This window comes from Lethenteron reissneri, chromosome 6 (genome assembly GCF_015708825.2).
Source record: "Lethenteron reissneri isolate LAM-NWPU_2019-01 chromosome 6, ASM1570882v1, whole genome shotgun sequence".
Classification (NCBI taxonomy): Eukaryota; Metazoa; Chordata; class Hyperoartia; order Petromyzontiformes; family Petromyzontidae; genus Lethenteron; species Lethenteron reissneri.
Window position 1 is genome coordinate 1582412 of NC_083784.1, and position 17976 is coordinate 1600387.

The window sequence follows — 17976 nt, forward strand, 5'->3', positions numbered from 1 at the left end:
GGGGTGCGACGTTTCGCGCCTCCCGATTGGCGCGGTTTTGCTACGTACAGTGTGCGGCAGGAGTCGAACGCGTGTGCGTGTTTACGCGCATCCTTCGCGCTTGATCAACCAATCGTTTATTTTTACGTGCCAATACCGGATGCACGAGTCGTCCGTGCCCCCGACATCTTGTGTGTCTCTGTCACGGCTCGCTGACGGTCTGTCTAGGAAGGGTGTGCTCTGCTATTGCTGACCCGTTGCTAGCTTTTTCATCGGTTCACCCTGTTGTGAAATTAATCAATCAGTCAATCCTTACTTTACATGCCAATATCGCCCTCAGTAAAGTAGGCATCAGTGCACATTACAGTGGAACGGGAATGGTTACAGGGAGCATGGAGCAACGGGAATGAAAAATAAAACCCGTCACGACCTCGGCGGCTAACGCCAACCGAGCAGAGCAAATTGCAACCGTGCGCAAAATAACGCGCAACCTTTAAAACTGATTGGCTTACACCAGAGACAGCCTTTTTCATGGTCTTGACTCTGGTGTAGGTCAATCGGTTTAAAAGACAATGCATATATCACCATAGCATGTTTGTATGTTTTTGCCCCAAGTATGTGTGCTTAATGCAGACTTGAAGCGTTGCAATAGCGCTCAGTCTTTGGTGTTTAAACGTCTTTAACACAACTCCTGTTATATTGCCAGAAAGGCTAAAGCCTGTTCTTTTTTATTTTCATCAAAAGTGCAACCGTTCCCCCACATGGCGTCCCCCTGTACGCTCTATCTTCCCCTGCTTGCGGTTTTTCTCTTAAATAAAATATATCTGGTTAAGGGGGGATGCTTGCAAACACTCTGGACCGACAACAGACAAATGTGAGCCCCATTGCTTGCTTGAGCTGTGGGACAAGCTGCGACTTGGAGTGTTCGTAAAGATTCAAGTCTGAGAATAGCATTGGTCTTATTTGTTTGTTGTTTGCACTTTGTGTATATTTCACGTAAATACGTGAAAGCGGTGAGCTCGTTCGAATTATGGTCCGCGCTTGATACGCACACACGCGTGTGGACTAAAACTTTCGTGTTTTTTTTTTGGGTTGTCGTTGCAAGCGTCCACGGAGCTCTCTATTATTGTTACGTTAGCATCGCCCCGCAGGGTCACGAACGCTACGTTTTACCTACATTTAGATTACAATTTATCTTTCTGTTAAAATGCATGTCACGTTAATTACAAGCCAGCGCTCTTAGCCGTGGAGTCATTTTAGCACGTGAAAATGTGCTTGTATCTAAAGTTATGACTTCCATGTTTTACTTACACAGTTCGTAAAACTTTCATGTTTTACTTGCTCGGTTCATAAAACTGACCATGTATGGGATTTGAATTAACGACGTCGATTTAGCCTCGATGGCGGTATTAGTTGTGTTTAAGGTAGCACAAGACTCGAACATTGAAATTCCTCGAAGACACTATAGGTGTAACCATCAACCGCACAAGAACATCAACGGACTGATGCGGACCTCTCCGTCATTGATTGATGGAAAATTAAAGGCAAGCCGCAGTGCGTCTTTGACCATGCATATCCAAACTATGGAACGTATAGGAAGTAAACCACTGTAGTCTGCGCTCCTTCAACAAGGGAGTAGCAAAGCTACACGAACTCCCGACAGAAATCCTCTCGTTGCGAGCAAACCTCGACGTTGCCATTTGGCTCCCTGAAAAGAATGTCACGTGCAAGAAACTTTACAGTGACTTATCGACGATCCTACGAGAGTAGCGGGAGCAACATCCCAAACTCCCCCCGGCAGCTGCCTTGTAATACAATCTTTCTGGATAGGACAATTATCTTCGCGTCAGGCGAGGCTTGTCCAGCCCACAGCATCGTCAGCACCTTGACTTCTAACACCATTGCCCTGCCAGCGCACCTCTATTTGCTCAGTCGGGAGATTGCCCCCTTCCCTGCTCTACTGCGTCCATTTCCAGTGCACAATTTGGTCCTGTCTGTTGATCCCCCCCCCCCCCCGGCCGGCCGGCCCACCCGCCCCCTTCTGAGCCGAGTACAATCACACGGAGGGGACAGATTAAAGCCCGCACTTGTCCTTGAGAGCACACACTCAACGGAGCTGGTTCAGCGCTCTGGCGGGGCTCTCATTCGCGATGGCCCTCCGGCCACCGAGGTTTAATGTTGACTTCTAACTGCATCGGTGTGTTTTTCAAATCCCGCTTTCCCCACCCAACGAAGATTTATTTTTTTATTTGAACGTTAAAAATCGTCACTCGTCGCACTGAATTAGCTGACATTGCGACTCGAGAAACATTGGATGATGTGTTGCCGCAGAGAACAACACACGCTTGAAATAAAGTGATGAATTATGCATATTTGTGGTGCAAGATAAAAAGTTATAATTTAGATCTAGGAGGTGAATTTTATTTTCATTTTAATTAGTTACATTTGCATTTGGCTTATTTTCGTCCATCAAATTTAAGTATCACTTGCTTTTTAAAGCTGAGAAGGTGAAATATTATGAATAATAATACGAAATTGTCTTTCGTGGGACCGGGGAGACATTTCTTGCGAGAATAATTTCACCATTGGTGCCTGGAAGCCAAGTAATTGTTTAATAAAATTGTCAAAAACAAGTTGAAGTGTAGGGTTTCGCATCTATAAATAGGAAGTTAATCTTCTGCATATTTTGTTGGGTTTCTGTTTACAAAAAAGACTACATTATATCTTCTCTATTGTTTATCTTCTATCAGGCTTGCTGTAGGCTATGCTGACTTAACAGCCCGATCATATATCATTCCTTTCTGTTTACAAGTTCGTGTCGTAAATTCTACTCCTGATTTACAGATTTCTGTTCATCAGTTGCCAAATTATGCTCCAGTAACAGAGTATATAATTATCAGAGTGTTTTTTGTTTGCATTCTGACCACAAGCATTGTGGTTAATGCAGACATGATTCCTTGTAAAAGGTGTCAGTTTGGTGTTTTAACATTTTAACACCTGTTTTGTTGGCAGAAAAAAGGGTGAAAACCCTATTATCATATTATATAACCTTGGGCGCAAATAACCACTTTCACATTTGTGCACCCTCAATGCCGGTTGCAGCCGAGTCGGTTATAAATACTGGGCCACGAGGCAATTTACCCTTTGGCGGCCGTCGGCACCTGCCAGGCCTGAGGGGGCCACCGGCCAGGTCTGAGGGGGTCACCTGCCAGGTCTGAGGGGGTCACCTGCCAGGTCTGAGGGGGTCACCTGCCAGGTCTGAGGGGGTCACCTGCCAGGTCTGAGGGGGTCACCTGGCAGGTTTGAGGGGGTCACCTGCCAGGTCTGAGGGGGCCACCTGCCAGGTCTGAGGGGGTCACCTGCCAGGTTTGAGGGGGCCACCTGGCAGGCCTGAGGGGGTCACCTGGCAGGTTTGAGGGGGTCACCTGCCAGGTCTGAGGGGGTCACCTGCCAGGTCTGAGGGGGTCACCTGGCAGGTCTGAGGGGGTCACCTGCCAGGTCTGAGGGGGGCACCTGCCAGGTCTGAGGGGGTCACCTGCCAGGTCTGAGGGGGTCACCTGCCAGGTCTGAGGGGGCCACCGGCCAGGTCTGAGGGGGTCACCTGCCAGGTCTGAGGGGGTCACCTGCCAGGTCTGAGGGGGTCACCTGGCAGGTTTGAGGGGGTCACCTGCCAGGTCTGAGGGGGCCACCTGCCAGGTCTGAGGGGGTCACCTGCCAGGTTTGAGGGGGCCACCTGGCAGGCCTGAGGGGGTCACCTGGCAGGTTTGAGGGGGTCACCTGCCAGGTTTGAGGGGGTCACCTGGCAGGTCTGAGGGGGTCACCTGCCAGGTCTGAGGGGGGCACCTGCCAGGTCTGAGGGGGGCACCTGCCAGGTCTGAGGGGGTCACCTGCCAGGTCTGAGGGGGTCACCTGCCAGGTCTGAGGGGGTCACCTGCCAGGTTTGAGGGGGTCACCTGCCAGGTCTGAGGGGGTCACCTGCCAGGTCTGAGGGGGTCACCTGCCAGGTCTGAGGGGGTCACCTGCCAGGTCTGAGGGGGTCACCTGCCAGGTTTGAGGGGGTCACCTGCCAGGTCTGAGGGGGGCACCTGCCAGGTCTGAGGGGGGCACCTGCCAGGTCTGAGGGGGTCACCTGCCAGGTCTGAGGGGGTCACCTGCCAGGTCTGAGGGGGTCACCTGCCAGGTCTGAGGGGGTCACCTGCCAGGTCTGAGGGGGTCACCTGCCAGGTCTGAGGGGGTCACCTGCCAGGTCTGAGGGGGTCACCTGCCAGGTCTGAGGGGGTCACCTGCCAGGTTTGAGGGGGTCACCTGCCAGGCCTGAGAGGGCCACCTGGCAGGCCTGAGGCCCAAGCCGCCACCGCTCTTCTCAGAGCCGTCGGTGCTTGGCCGCAGCACGGACGTTGAGCGACCCTCCGCACCGCGTCCGTTTTCCTGATTTTTGCACCCTAAGAAGCGAGGGGTGTCACGGAAGTCGGCAATGACAAAGTAAATATGAGGCCGGTAATGATTATTTGCCTAACCACGTGATTCGATAAATTGTCACGATTCGGCAGAAAGGGATTTATTCCAAGAATATATTCGTATTGGTTTCGTTTGTCCCGTTCAGTTTGTAATTGTTTTTGACGTAAAAATTATTCATGTTACCCTGAAGGTAACATTCAAATGTAATATGGCCAGCATATATTTTAAAGCAATATTGCCAGTTAATTTGATGTATGTATCGTGAGAGAAAGAACCTATTAAATTCATGAATAGGTAATGAATAGGGAAAAATAATTTAGCCAAACGTTGCAAGGAGGTCAGTAAATTTATTTTAAACGTTCTTGTAAAAAAAAAAAACGAGTCGTGTAAAAGCACCTTCTATTTGGTGTTATTTGAGAGCCGTTTTTGTAACATTTTGGTGTTCGTTTACTCCGATGCCATCGCCAGGGCCGCATCTACGTGGTGGGCGGCTACTCTTGGAATAGCCGCTGCATGGTGGAGATGGTGCAGCGCTACGACCCCGAGCGAGATGAGTGGCAGAAGGTGTTCGACCTCCCCGAGTCTCTGGGCGGCATCCGCGCGTGCACCCTCACCGTGCACCCCCCTCCGGACGACGACGCTCAGCACCCGGACGACGACGACCGCGGAGGCGGTGGTGGCGGTGGTGGTGGCAGTGGTGGCGGTGGCGGAGGTGGTGGTGGCGGCAGCGGCAGTGGCGGCAGCGGCGGTAGCATCGGCGGCGGTAGCATCAGCGGCGGTAACAGCAGCGCGGGAGCTGGGGGAACGGGCGCCGGGATGGGAGACCCGCTCAACACGCCCTAACGCGGGGGGCGCCCGCTCATCGACGGGACGATGCGGCGAGCTGAGCGCGCGGCGCCGGCTCGGCACCGGCAGGGCCTCTTCCCCCGAGAGGTTTTGGGCATCCGAGGCGTTGCGCTGCCATCTCGGCGAGGGTGTCCCCCTCCCCCCGCCCCCCCCCCCTGTCCGATGGCTGCGCCCGAGTCAAAGCAGCATCCTTAGTGACCACACCCCGTCTCTCGAGCGGCCGTCGACGCTACGGAGGAAGCCGGCCGCCCTTTTAGCGTTCGCTGAATCGCGTGGGGGTCACGCAAACGCCTCCCCCCGACCCCCCCCCCCCCGCTGCACTCGCCGTCTCGCGTGACGAGCGTCCTGATTGAATTTGCGGACACTGGCAAGCGGTGCCGTCCCCCGCCCCCCTCCCCCCGTCTCTTCTCACACCACACCTCTCGCTGTCGGCGTGAAACTGCACTTACTTTTATATTACCTGACAATGGGGTGGGTCGCCCCAATGCATTTCAGATTCCAGGTTATTTTTTTTTTTCAAAAGCAGGACAAAGAGAAATTGATCCCATGGCCCCGTGAACGCTTCACCGAGCGTGTGATGCACTTGGTCGTCGCGCACTTACGGAGAGGAATTGGTTCTGCGCTGGTGCCCTATAAAAATAAAATGTCCAATTTTAGCCCCAACCAATGGTCATGTAAAATGCTTTGGTTGTTCTCGATTTCCATCCCGCGGGGGCGACACCACCATTAACATTTCAGCTTTCCATGCTGGCACCTATCTTTCATTCATTTATAATATCGGTGTCCCCCTGCATGTGCAAGACGCATACCTCGGCGCATTGCTGGAGGGACATGGAAAGCCGCCAGATGAGTGTGGTGGTCTCTGAGGAAGCAGTTGGCTTCCACCTTGTGAGCACTGCTGGACATGTAGGGTCACTGCTACGGCTGAAGCCCGAGTGAAGCTGTGCACGCATGGAATGCCTTTTGGCCTTTCGAGAATTAATGCGACAATTCATTGCAAAACTAAATCCAACTCTCCACTTAGGGCGGGGGGGACCCTTTATCATCTCTTTTGGAAAAGTTAATTTTGCTCGACCACTGCCTTCATCGGTTCATTGTTGGCAAATTGCAGTGTTAAAAATGCTATGATGGTTAGTACATAAGATGGTTTACTTGGACAAATGGATAATAAAATAATACTTAAATCTCGGTTCATGTTTAAAGCTCTGTCAAAGCCATGTGACTTAAAGATTTTGACGTACAGATTTGCTGTTGGTATTTTTTTAACAATTTTTTTTCATATTTTTCATCTCCTTTTGATACGAGCTGCTAATTTGCAGCAGGTCGCATGGTGCTCGTAGAATTGGTGACCTTCACCAACAGCTGCACTGCAGAAAACTTTGCGATCAACTACCAGTGACTGATAAATTCTGCATTTCCAAAATAATTGTACGGGGGCACGGTGGAGGAGGGGGGGGGGGTGGTGTGCATTGAGTGCTCGAGGCTGCACTGACCGTTGCATTGCAGTTAAATTCCTGGCCACTCTTAAAATACTGTAATCACAATTTTGGGGATAAAATCATCGCAGAAGTGCTTGGGGTCATCCATTCGCCAGGAAGTCTCGATGCATCAAGTTCCGAGCCCTTACCGCCACAAAAAGCGTGAAAGACGGTCATCCGAGTTGCAGCGCGTGGCTATTGTTTGTGTTCACGGTGTCTAAAAGCAACGTACACGTTTCACGTAGAGCAGCGGGGACAGTATGTGAGTTGCAATTCAATGTTGTTATCTTGCCGATGTTGCTATCACCTGTTCCGTGTGTGAGGAGCCCAGGGCCAAGAGGTGTCACCTCTTCCCTGGGATGGTTGTTTGCCGGTTGGAGTGTTGTTGTGGTCCATCTATTGTCCATCGCTCGGGCGAGATGGAATTGGTTAGCTTCGTGATTACCACACCGCTTGCCATAGAGGCAGCCCTCTCAGGAGTCTATTACAGCAGCGAGGCGCGGACGCGAGAGTCGATTGCGTCTGAAATATCACAATCATAACAGGTTTACGGGATCGCTGGAGGGGACCACGTCCCGGTGGTTGAGACCAATGATGGAATGGCGACCAATGGGGTGAACGTGCACGAGAGGGCCTCAATGGACGGGATGGAGCCAATTGATATCAGCTCCCTTGCAGGTAATAGATGGACTGTGACAGGCAGACGCAGGGCAGAGAGATTGGAACATCTTGGGCAGGCATCCATCGTGGTTGGTGATGATGATAGTCGCTGTTATCCTGGTCTACCTTGCGATAAAAATGATCTCAATAGACTCTCTGATAATATAATCACGATAAATACAATTCATACTTCTCACTGCATTGCTCTTTGGCCAATTGACAGGCTGCAACCATTGGAAATGTAACATATTTTAAAGACAGAACATTATCTCTTGAGACATATTCCTTTTTGGTTGCTTCGGTGTGTTAATTAAAGGATTGGCCGAACAAGAGTGCGTGATTGAGTTAAATAAAGCTACGCGAGGGGGGAACCTTGGACACGGCCTTGGCCACCCACTGAGCAACTCGAGTGCGGTGGGATCCAGCGTGGCTACTCGCACCTCTCCCAGGATGTCTGGTGAGTGAGTGCCAAAGAGTCGGCCGGCCCAAATGCCCTCCAGAGCCACAGCCCTCTTGGAGGCCCTTCCGCCTGCAGTGGTGTGAGCAAGAAATTACGTGAGAAGTGCCCAGTGGCTGAACTTTTATCACGAATTTAATTTGTTTCAAAGTTTGAAGTACGTAACTAAATGCTCCAAGATGCCTGCAGAGCCCAACACTGGTTCCAGTGCTGCACCGTGTGTGTAACGAATTCGTGCCGTGGTTTTCTGTTGTGACGGGGCACGTATTTGTGTTATCTCGTCAACGACGGTGTCTGTCCTCGTTCCACATTGTGCACGAACTCAACTTGTGTGCGGATGCCCATTTTTGTTATTTCAATTTTCTGCTTTCTTTACCGCAGGCCCTTAAAAAGGACTTGTCTCGGAATAGAGCATTGACACGTTTGAAGGCGGTGGTCACGTGTTAAAAATAGCGCACGTTTTTATTTTTAAGTGTTGTCCCTCATGGTTTCGTAATGTCTTATTTTACCACGTCCCCTTTGAAGAGTGTACAGGCTGCGTGTGTGTAATGGGATGTCCACGCTTTGTTGGTGTAAACTTTAGTTTGGCATTTTTCAAGGAGAATCGATGTTAGCCTGCGATGAGAACAAAGACCCCGGTACAATTCCGTTCCCCTTGTCGTAAAAGAGATGCTGTAATTGTTACGCAAAAAGGGAAGTGTCTCTCCTTTGACCTTACATGCCTTCTTTCTACGTTATCGCTTTATTTTGCTGCTGTTGTTTTGCGCTTGGCAGAGTTTAACCGCTTTTGCCCGGAAAATGTTTTTATATGAAAAAAAAAAGTTTTTCGTTTACCGGTTACAAGAGCAGGTGGAAACAATTTGTTGAAAGTTTCTAAACAATTAATAATAGTACAACAACAAAAACCCTATACGGTAGTTTAACTTGAACGCGCGTTCACATGGCACCGCAAAAAAAAGGACCGCAGCTGTACGGAGTTTGAAGGACTGCTTTGACTTTCACAAGAACTCTTTATTCTTAGTTTTTTTTTAAAGCGCTCACTGCCGCCGGATGGAGGGGAATCGTGGATTTTGCGTTGCCCCTTCCCCAAGCGATAAACCCTCACGGGCGTGTGCGCACGGCAGCGTGAAGTACGAAAGCACGGGGCGTTATTTTTAAACGCCTCGCGGTTTACTTGAAGGTCAGACACTGTGGGCGGCATGGATGAGAGCGGCCCCCTTCCCCACAACCCCTCCATCAATTTAGTCTCTTTTTCCTCCTCCTCCCTCGTCTGAAAATAAGAACAAGCGTGCACTCCGAAATGGTGATGAGCAAAAGAAAAACTAGAAACGGAACGCATTCTTTCGTGAGAACTCATGTAACAAACATCACAGGACCCGGGAAGCTCGACGAAGGCTAGGTGTACATTTAAAGCTTCGCGGGATGCAAGTACAAAGCCGTGTCTTCTGCGTTCGACAAGACTTCCGCAGGAGGAAGACAAACGATCGTCAAATCCGCTCTCGTGCGAGGACGGGGGCGGGGAGGACCTCCCTTGCATGGTTTGCCGTAAAAAAAAAGATTCTCTGAACGCTGCTAAAAAGTGCCAGTGCCATTTTTATTTCGGTTTCTTATTTTCGTTGGCCTTTTGCTGACGCTCTCTTCAATTTTTATTGCCAAAATGATCTTCAGAAATAAGTGGCGGGTTGTACAAAACGCGACGTGTCCGAGAGATTGACGCGAAGAGAGTTGCATCGCGCGCATCTTTGCGACGCAGCGTTTCTGCATGTCCTAACATCGTTTATTTACAGACGACGGATGCCTGCGTGTGTTTTTTTTTGCGAATGCTTAATGAGGACGTTTGAAACGGGAGCCGGATAAGACGAGACAATGCGGCAGTGCGATGGGCAGATCGGCCACCGTGATGACCGTTACTCTTCCGCAGATGGTTTCGAGGTCATATCGTAATGGTGCATGATGCGGTGCCAATGTGGCTTCTGCGATATAGATACCAAGATGGTTACTTGTCCCTGCCCCATTCGCTGCTGATACTATAAACGAGGCATCGTCAGGATTTTTGGTTGCAACCGTGAGTTGCCACCAAATGTATATTAAGTGCGAAGAAGTACGTGCATTTCGCAGTTGGGACGTTTTTACCAACAGTGATTGCCAACAGTAAAATTCACCCATCGCGCAAATCAAATGTTGGGCAGAGAATCTCAAAGCGGCATTTTGTCTCCATCCAGCTACACCGGCACATGTACGTTCAATTCGTTGTATCGTGGTGGAGGATTACCACTTGTAACTTGCTTCCACATGCTTGCAGGTGGCGGTGAAACAACCGCGTGTGGACACATATGGAGAGCCACGTCTCAACATGAGTTTTCAAAAGCTCGTGAAGGCATGGGGGATCTTGCTGGCAGATGTGCGCACATCAGACTCTTAACTTTGCCTTTCAGTCACATCCGAGACTGCATTATTCACCCGCTCCCCCCGGAGAGCTCCGGGCTTGTCGACTGGAGTGTGTGGCTCTTAATAAGGTGGTCGCGAGGAGCTGGCACAGTGGGTGCCTTCTGTTTAACCCCGTTACTTAAACCTACAGCTGAAAAGTTCAGGGCTTGGTGGGGGGGGGATGCCCGCATCGTTCATGCTCGGATTGTGCCGTGGCCACATTTTCATGCGGCGTTTGTTGCACCCGATCTGTTTTGTCGTTTATTTCTAGACTTTTGGAAACACTGGTTAAAAAAAAAACCGAAAGAGAGCTTATGTCATGGCTCAAAGGCAAAGTTATAATGGTAGAAGTGTATTTTTAACATCCACCAATAATTGACATGCAAAGTGTCGGCGTGGCTCTAATATATTTAAGTACCAGACTGCATTGTGTGCAAACCTATGTATAGTGTGCTCGTGACATGCATTGTACAATTGTTGCCACCAGTCAAGTGCTAAGTTATACTGTGTATGGATTAAAAGGAAATACTTGCAGTTTTGCATAAACGTATAATATATAGGGTAGTGTGCTTAAGGCCGTGTATATAGAGCTGGGTTGCGCAAGAGGGGATTGTTGCCAAATCTGTTTAAGATATATCTTTTTATGGAAAGTTTGCGAGACTGGGAATTTTGAATTAAAACTAAGGAGAGCAGAAAAGAGATTGTATCAAAGTTGCTGCGTGGTCTACTGTGTTTAGTGCAGGTTGTGAGTAGGTCTCTCAAGGGGGAATTTCACAGATGCCTTATCGTAACAACGTAGCCCTTGTAAATGACGTAACCCTGCAGCACATCGCGGCTGCCTGCACCATTTCTCGTGAACATTTGCGAGTTGTGGATCTCTGCTTTGCTCTGGTAAAAAGTTGTGTCATTGCCCGGCGTCTGTACATAGATTCGTTCTAAGCTTTATCGATTGCAGTTGGGGGATATAATAACAGTCGAGCGACCATATTGGGTCGTGTTGACATGCACTGTGTAGCTTGATCAATGACAGCACTGTGTATGTTGTATGTTGATTCGGGGCAATGTGTGTGTGTTTGCTGTGCGATCAGTTCATGGGATGGGTATATGTTGCACAGGCTTGTGGGTTGGTTATTGATTCTATATCTCCCGGGGTAGAAGTGAATGCAGGTGAACAGGTTGCGCTTATACCATTGTGGCTCCAGACAGTGCAATCGTAGTCGTCACGTTAGAGACTGGGCACGCGTAGAGTCGGCCCAATCATCCTTCGCGTCTGTCCTCTGGAACCCTGTAATGCTCTGGAAGTGTTGCTTGAGTTGAATTATAATAAAAAAAATGACGATAAGAATTAATGAAATATACCAATGTGTTATTGTCTTTTTTCTATTTTGCTTGAATAAACTTCCCATGATTTTACAGCCATTGTCAATCCCACTGCTGGATGAAGACCTCCCCCACGCTTGTGTCCGCTATGGTTGGTGTTTGACCATACTTCACCGAACTGTGCGGGTTGGTAAAGAGCCGGTTCAGACATCGCTCGCCACTGATGTTAACCATGGCTGGGAATCGAACTCGGGTCTCTGGATTCGTAAGCACAGTACTCGAACCCATTTTCTATAACTGTGGGCTTTAATATTGGGGAATTGTCATGCTGAGTATGTATGTGAAATTTCGGTGTATTCTTGATGCAACAATTTGCCTTCACGATTCAATGAAATGTAAATGCGATTCAAGCATAGATGATTGCACCTCTAGTGGATGCAGGGTTTATATAAACACATTGCAGTGTTGATGAATTACAAAAAAACATCGATCCTTACATGATTCAGTGTGCGTATCGTGACATCGATATTAGTAGAGGAAACGTTGCTTCGTTACACTTGTGATATTTTCCGAGACACGAGGCATTTTAGGATATGGTTAGCCACTCACCCTGCTGCTGATGTGTGGGTGAATTTGGTGGATCACACACGGATGGAGCCATCGTGTGCATGAGAGACGCCAATATACAGGACGGAGAGAGAGAGAGTGGTGTCTGTCGGACGCAGTACACGAAGTCAGTCCCCGACCTCAAGGATCTGCAGAGATGTCTGTCCACACATTTTACTTTAAACACATTCAGTGAGAGAATTTCGACGAGACGTACTCTCCCAAAACGGGGTCTTAAAGGCTCCGCGAGGTTTCTCCGGGTTGAATAAACGGATTGTTTTTTTGCAATTGGCAGCGACTGCCTCCCACCAGTCCCAACGGCAGTATTGATGGACTTCTCTCGTCTACCTCCGGTTGCTCTGCCCTTCGTGGCAGCTCATTGGCTGCGGGGACATTCTTTGCGTCCTTTGAGCATCAACAACTTCGCCGTCCGATTTCCTCGCGCTCCCACCGCGCCCACCGGTCCGCTCCGGTGAGGCCGCGGGTTGAGGTCGCAGCAGAGGTTGTTGTTGGGTTGAGGCAAGGCCGGAGCCATGGAGTCAACATTGGGGGGGACCAAATGTTCCAGGGGGTCTGGGGGTCTCCCCCCCCCCCCCCCCCCCCAGAAAAAAAAATCTAAATTTGTAAACTCATTTCCTGCCTAAAATATGAAAAAAATTCACGAACACATGGGATGGACTTTTTATTTATTTTTACAATAATGTATAATAGTGTATTACATTGCTCTGTTTTTTTATTTTTACCTTTTCTTGTTTCGTTGTATGTAATGGCAGAGATTAGGGATTAATAAAGTACAACCATAACCACAATCATATCAACAGAAATCTATTTTATAGCGATATATTGTGGGGGGGGGGGGGGGGGGAATTTTTAGCATATTTGAATATATATTATGATTACGGCCTTGGGTCGAGGTGTCCGTGCTGTCTCCGCGTTCGCCCCCTTTGCTTGCTGAGGTTCGCGGGGATTCGAGAACCAAACGGTTCCTAGCTTGGCCCTGGGTGAAGACTGGCAGGCGTCTTCGCCGTACATCCGTGCCTACCGCCGCTTCGTAGCGGATATTAAAGATGCGACGTTATTCTCTAAAATGCTGAGCCTCGTGGGGCGACCGGCATCACGATACAATTTTTGAAAGAGTAACCGTAAACTCTTCTTGGTTCTTTCGGTAAAGTCACGTAGAAGGGAAATAATAAAATAAATAAAATAAAACATTATAAAATACAATTCTCACGACGTTTCGGCCATAACGCAAACAGCCGTCCTCTTGTGGCCGAAACGTCGTGAGAATTGTATTTTATTATGTTTTATTTTTATTATTTTATTATTTCCCTTCTACGTGACTTTACCGAATGAACCAAGAAGATGAATCCCGGCAGCCACGAAAGCTTTAAATCGAAATTTAACCGTAAATTATTATACATTTAAGTTGCGTGCAGTAATTGTTCAACACCTGAGCAACATCGCTCCTCCCCCCCCCCCCCCCCTTCTGGCTATCACAAAGGTGCGAATGAATGGTGCTAATGCCAAATGAAGTAATTATTTTAGGCGCAGCGTTAGACATTAGCAAAATTAGCCCGGGGTAAAAAAAACCCCAATAATCCACAGGATCCTTTAAAAAGCTCCACTCTTGACATTCGCCTTGCTCTGCTGCTGTTACTGCACCGCGGAGCGTCTCCCACACGCAGGTAAGGAAGTCGATAAATAATAATAACAACAATAACAATAGCCGCCCTCTTCAAGATTGCCGTGGCTCTCGACAGAGGCGCGGACTCGATGATTACGGGGCAATTCATTTAGCACGGGTGGGCAGAGTTCCAATTGCGACGGGGTGGTAACAGCGGCTCATTGGAGCAGCACCACTCATTAATTGAGCATATTTACCCTTAACTCGGGCGTTGTAGACCTAGAGAGGCTTGTATAGGAACAACAAATATAACGTAGGTAAAACAATTAAAATTGATACAGCAAGCGCGCTGTGACGGTTCCATCTGAAGACGGAAGCTTGTGTTGCCTCCGAAACGTCGTGATTTTTATTTTATTTTTATTTGATTTTACTTTTATTAATTTAATTTTTTACCTACGTGACTTTACCGAAAAAACCGAAGAATATGAATCATTGCAGTCACGAAAGCTTCAAATCGAGAACAAATATAACCATTAATAACCGTGGCAAAATGTATTCCGCTGCATGTAATCATATTAATTTAGTACCAATTAAAAGAACTTCGAATTTGTTGAGCCGAGGGCCGCGATGATTGACGCAGCGCCAGTGTGTCGTGTTGTTTTAACGGCTGAAACAATCGCCGTTCTAATTAGGTTCGCAAATAATAGTTGTACTGGTTGGGGTGGTGGAATGAACTCTTTCGTTCAGGGGTCGGGAACCTTTTTGACTGGGAGAGCCATAAAAGCCAAATATTTCTAAATATATTGCATTGAGAGCCTTATAGTATTTTTAACGTATAATAAATTAAATAGGTCTTACTTTCAATGCGACTTCTGGTGCTGCATGGTTTTGCTGATGGCCTTGTAGTCAGGTTCATACGTGGTGAGGTTGAGCTTCATGCAGGCGTGATCCGTGAAATTTATCTTCAAAACTAATTTCTGTTTACTTTAAAATGACACAGTATTATTCAGCAATATCACAAGTATTTTAAAATCAGTTCCAAACCAATTTTTTTTTCAACTCAAAATTGTCTGGGAGCCATATGCCGTCACTGGAAGTAGCCATATATGGCTCGCGAGCCATAGGTTCCCGACTGCTGCTTTAGTTCAATACGCCAGCTGCGGCTTGCTGCTGCCGCTGTGATTGTTGTCTTGTGCGTTGATGGCTCTCTTCGTGAGCAACGTGAAGGGTTTGGGCAAGTCGCATTTCACGTTCGTGTCCTTTGTTGACGACTTCAATTGCCAGCAGCGCGCGTCACCAGAGAGACGAGATGGAGCGATGAAATGAATTCATCTGTGTGCAGGTGCCACGTGGATTCACGACATACAGCCCCGTGGGCCAATAAGAGAATCTCCACAATCGAGGTGTTTGTGGGTGAGATCGCGTGCATGTGTCGTTCGACCCGTCACCACCACTCGACAGCCACATTGTAAGGTTTGTCACGCACACACAACGTGCCAACTCGTTACTAGTTCCAGCACACCGGTTGTGTGTTGGAGAATTTACTAATTGGCTGTGTCGGGTGGCGGGCGGGTTTAACGACAGACTTATGTTTACGCGATCTAACCCAAAAACCTATTATGAATAATATTGGTCGCGAAAGCCCACGTGTTCAACTGGAGCAAATCTGTCATAGTACCGATGTGTTCCTATGGCTATTTGATAATCCCCACTCATTTCAAACTCGTATCACATACATCACTGTTGTTGACCACATGAAGAAATTGGAAACCGCTAAAGTTACGCCGCCCAAATAAAATATCTGGTTATGGGCACGTTCACTAATCACAGGACGATGAAAGGTTTCAGAAGATTAGGGTGGCCTTCATCCAAGCAGTCGATTGACCATGGCTGATTATGATGATGTGACATTTTTTAACAGCAGATGTTCGCGAGCTCCATATGGCCCTCATGTGGCGTTGCTTCTCTTGACCACTCCTCCTCCCCATTGTCCCGAATTATCGACAGCTTCCATTGAGGGCAAGCCCGCGACCAAGAGGCAACACGCATGGCTTGAGAGCTTCGGTTCTGTACGCCAAGCGTACACTCACACGGGTATCACGTTACCGTACGCGAGGCTAATGTAGAGAATGCAAAAGGAGGAGAGTCAATATGCTGACCTTTAGTATTAGAGCGTGCACATGACTGATGGGAGCAATGACGGTGGGAATGATGGTGATGATTAATATAATAGTCAAGGCGGTGACGACGATGACGAGAATGATATTGGCAGAGGCAAGCGGCTCTGGCCAGAACCATTTTAATGTTCCTTAAGCAATTTTCTCCGCACCTCGCATCTCCAGTATTTCCACACATAACCACCAATTCCCAAATCCATAATAAATCTCTTTAATAAAGTCAGGGGCGGGAGAGAAAAAAAAATTGCTATTTTAAGCAACCTTTTTTGTTACTTTACAATATTGATCAAGATATTGATTGCGTTATCAAGGGTTGAAGATTGGGGGCCTGACAGCTTATAATTGGATCGTGGCAACGGAGGGCCCCTGGGATGTGTGTCGGGTTGAGTGTATTGGCCTCTGAGCCGAGGGATCACAGGCTTTAGGAAATTATTCATTTATTTTGTGCTAAGTAGACAATGTATGTAGATTGGCCGCTAACATTTTTTTTAAAAAAAGATCATCGTTAAACTTCCATTGTGGGTGCCTGCACGTTGCCTTGATTATCTTTTAGAAATGCATCCTCGACACTTTCAGTGATTGCAGGTCCTGCACTCGGCTGGGTGTGCGTTACGGTGACGATGGAAGACAAATGGTGAGGCGATGTTTTGGACAATTGATCTTTGTCCTGCAGAGGACCATCAATTACGCTGCTATTAATTATCGCGGCCATTTATCTCCGTGTGTGTCATTCATTCGCCCTGGCTGTGACTGCGATTATGTGAGCGCTCCTGTTTCATTATTCATTGCTGGAGTGTCGCGGAGTATTTCAATTAGGATGCAGAATGCGCCTTTGGTAAGACGTCCTCTAAAAAAAGACAAAACCTCCAAACATTTTAATTAGTGTCCTCCTGGAATGAGTAATTTTAATTTACGCGGGACGACTGGAGCACCTCGGGTGGGAGCTGTCGCAGTGGTCTGCGCGCCACACAATCAACAGAGCGGCCTGCGTTCGAGTTTCAAAGGTTTAATTTGAAGTGCAATAATAAAATGTATTCACATTTGGAAGGCGCATTTCATCCGCAGATACCAATGCGCTTTGTGAGGAAAGCCAGGCAATAAATAGAACCTGCAGGGTAAACGGTCACAACGAGCGTATACAAGACAGATTGAAACGGCTCTCACGACCCCGATTGTCTTGTTAGCAAAGGCACAAAGCGTTGCTCCATAGTCCGAGAGCTGCACTGGCAAAAGCGCGACCACCTCAGGAATTGAGCCTTGGACCTTAGAGTACCCCCAGCCACAGGCGAACATTCATAGTGGCAAAAACGAATCCTGAGCAGCCATCTTCACCCATCTGCACGGACCAGCGTGGTGAAGTATGGTCAAACAACCCCCCACCCTGTGAGCAACGTAACACTGTGAAGCCTTTTCCAGCAGCTGATTGAGGGCACGAGCTGTAAATGAATCACGATTTGAGTGTTCCCTCTTGGATTTCCAACAGGATGAAGTAAAGAAAATGAGGTTATGAACAACTTTGCCAAAGGGTATCATGTGTTCTTGCATTATCTGTTGGCACCCAAGGCTAACATAGAACAGAAGTCAGTTGCAGCCCGCTGTCAAATTCATAGCGGCCTGAACGTCAGTTTGCGTTAGTTATTTCGACCATACTTCACCACGATGGTCAGTGAGGGTTAACAAAGGAGGGGGGCAGGACTGCTTCACATACCGTTGGATATGGCTGCTCAAGTCATGTGGATTGTATATATGTATGTTGAACTTCTTTCGCACCGCACGTAGCCAGCCGTGATAATCGGAGGTGCGAGGGAAGGACGAAAAAATGAACCCGTAAAAACAAAGTTTTTCACTATAAATCCTCTCGTCCTCTGGCTTGAGATGGCTGCCACCTATGGGTCAGATGATTGCCTGCCACCATTAAGCAATTGGTAATTAAATATAAAAAAA

At 48.1% G+C, this 17976-nt stretch overlaps 1 protein-coding gene across 7 annotated transcripts in view; it reads left to right on the top strand.

Moving 5' to 3' along the window:
* Positions 1–11655, top strand: part of LOC133353548 (kelch-like protein 9) — a 122868-nt gene extending 111213 nt beyond the window's left edge. For all 7 annotated transcript variants that reach the window (XM_061569888.1, XM_061569923.1, XM_061569897.1 and 4 more), the window contains one exon: positions 4906–11655. In XM_061569888.1, coding sequence (XP_061425872.1) covers positions 4906–5280 — 375 coding nt within the window. In that variant the 3' untranslated portion in view covers positions 5281–11655. The remainder of the gene's footprint in view (positions 1–4905) is intronic.
* The last annotated feature ends 6321 nt before the right edge of the window (positions 11656–17976 follow it).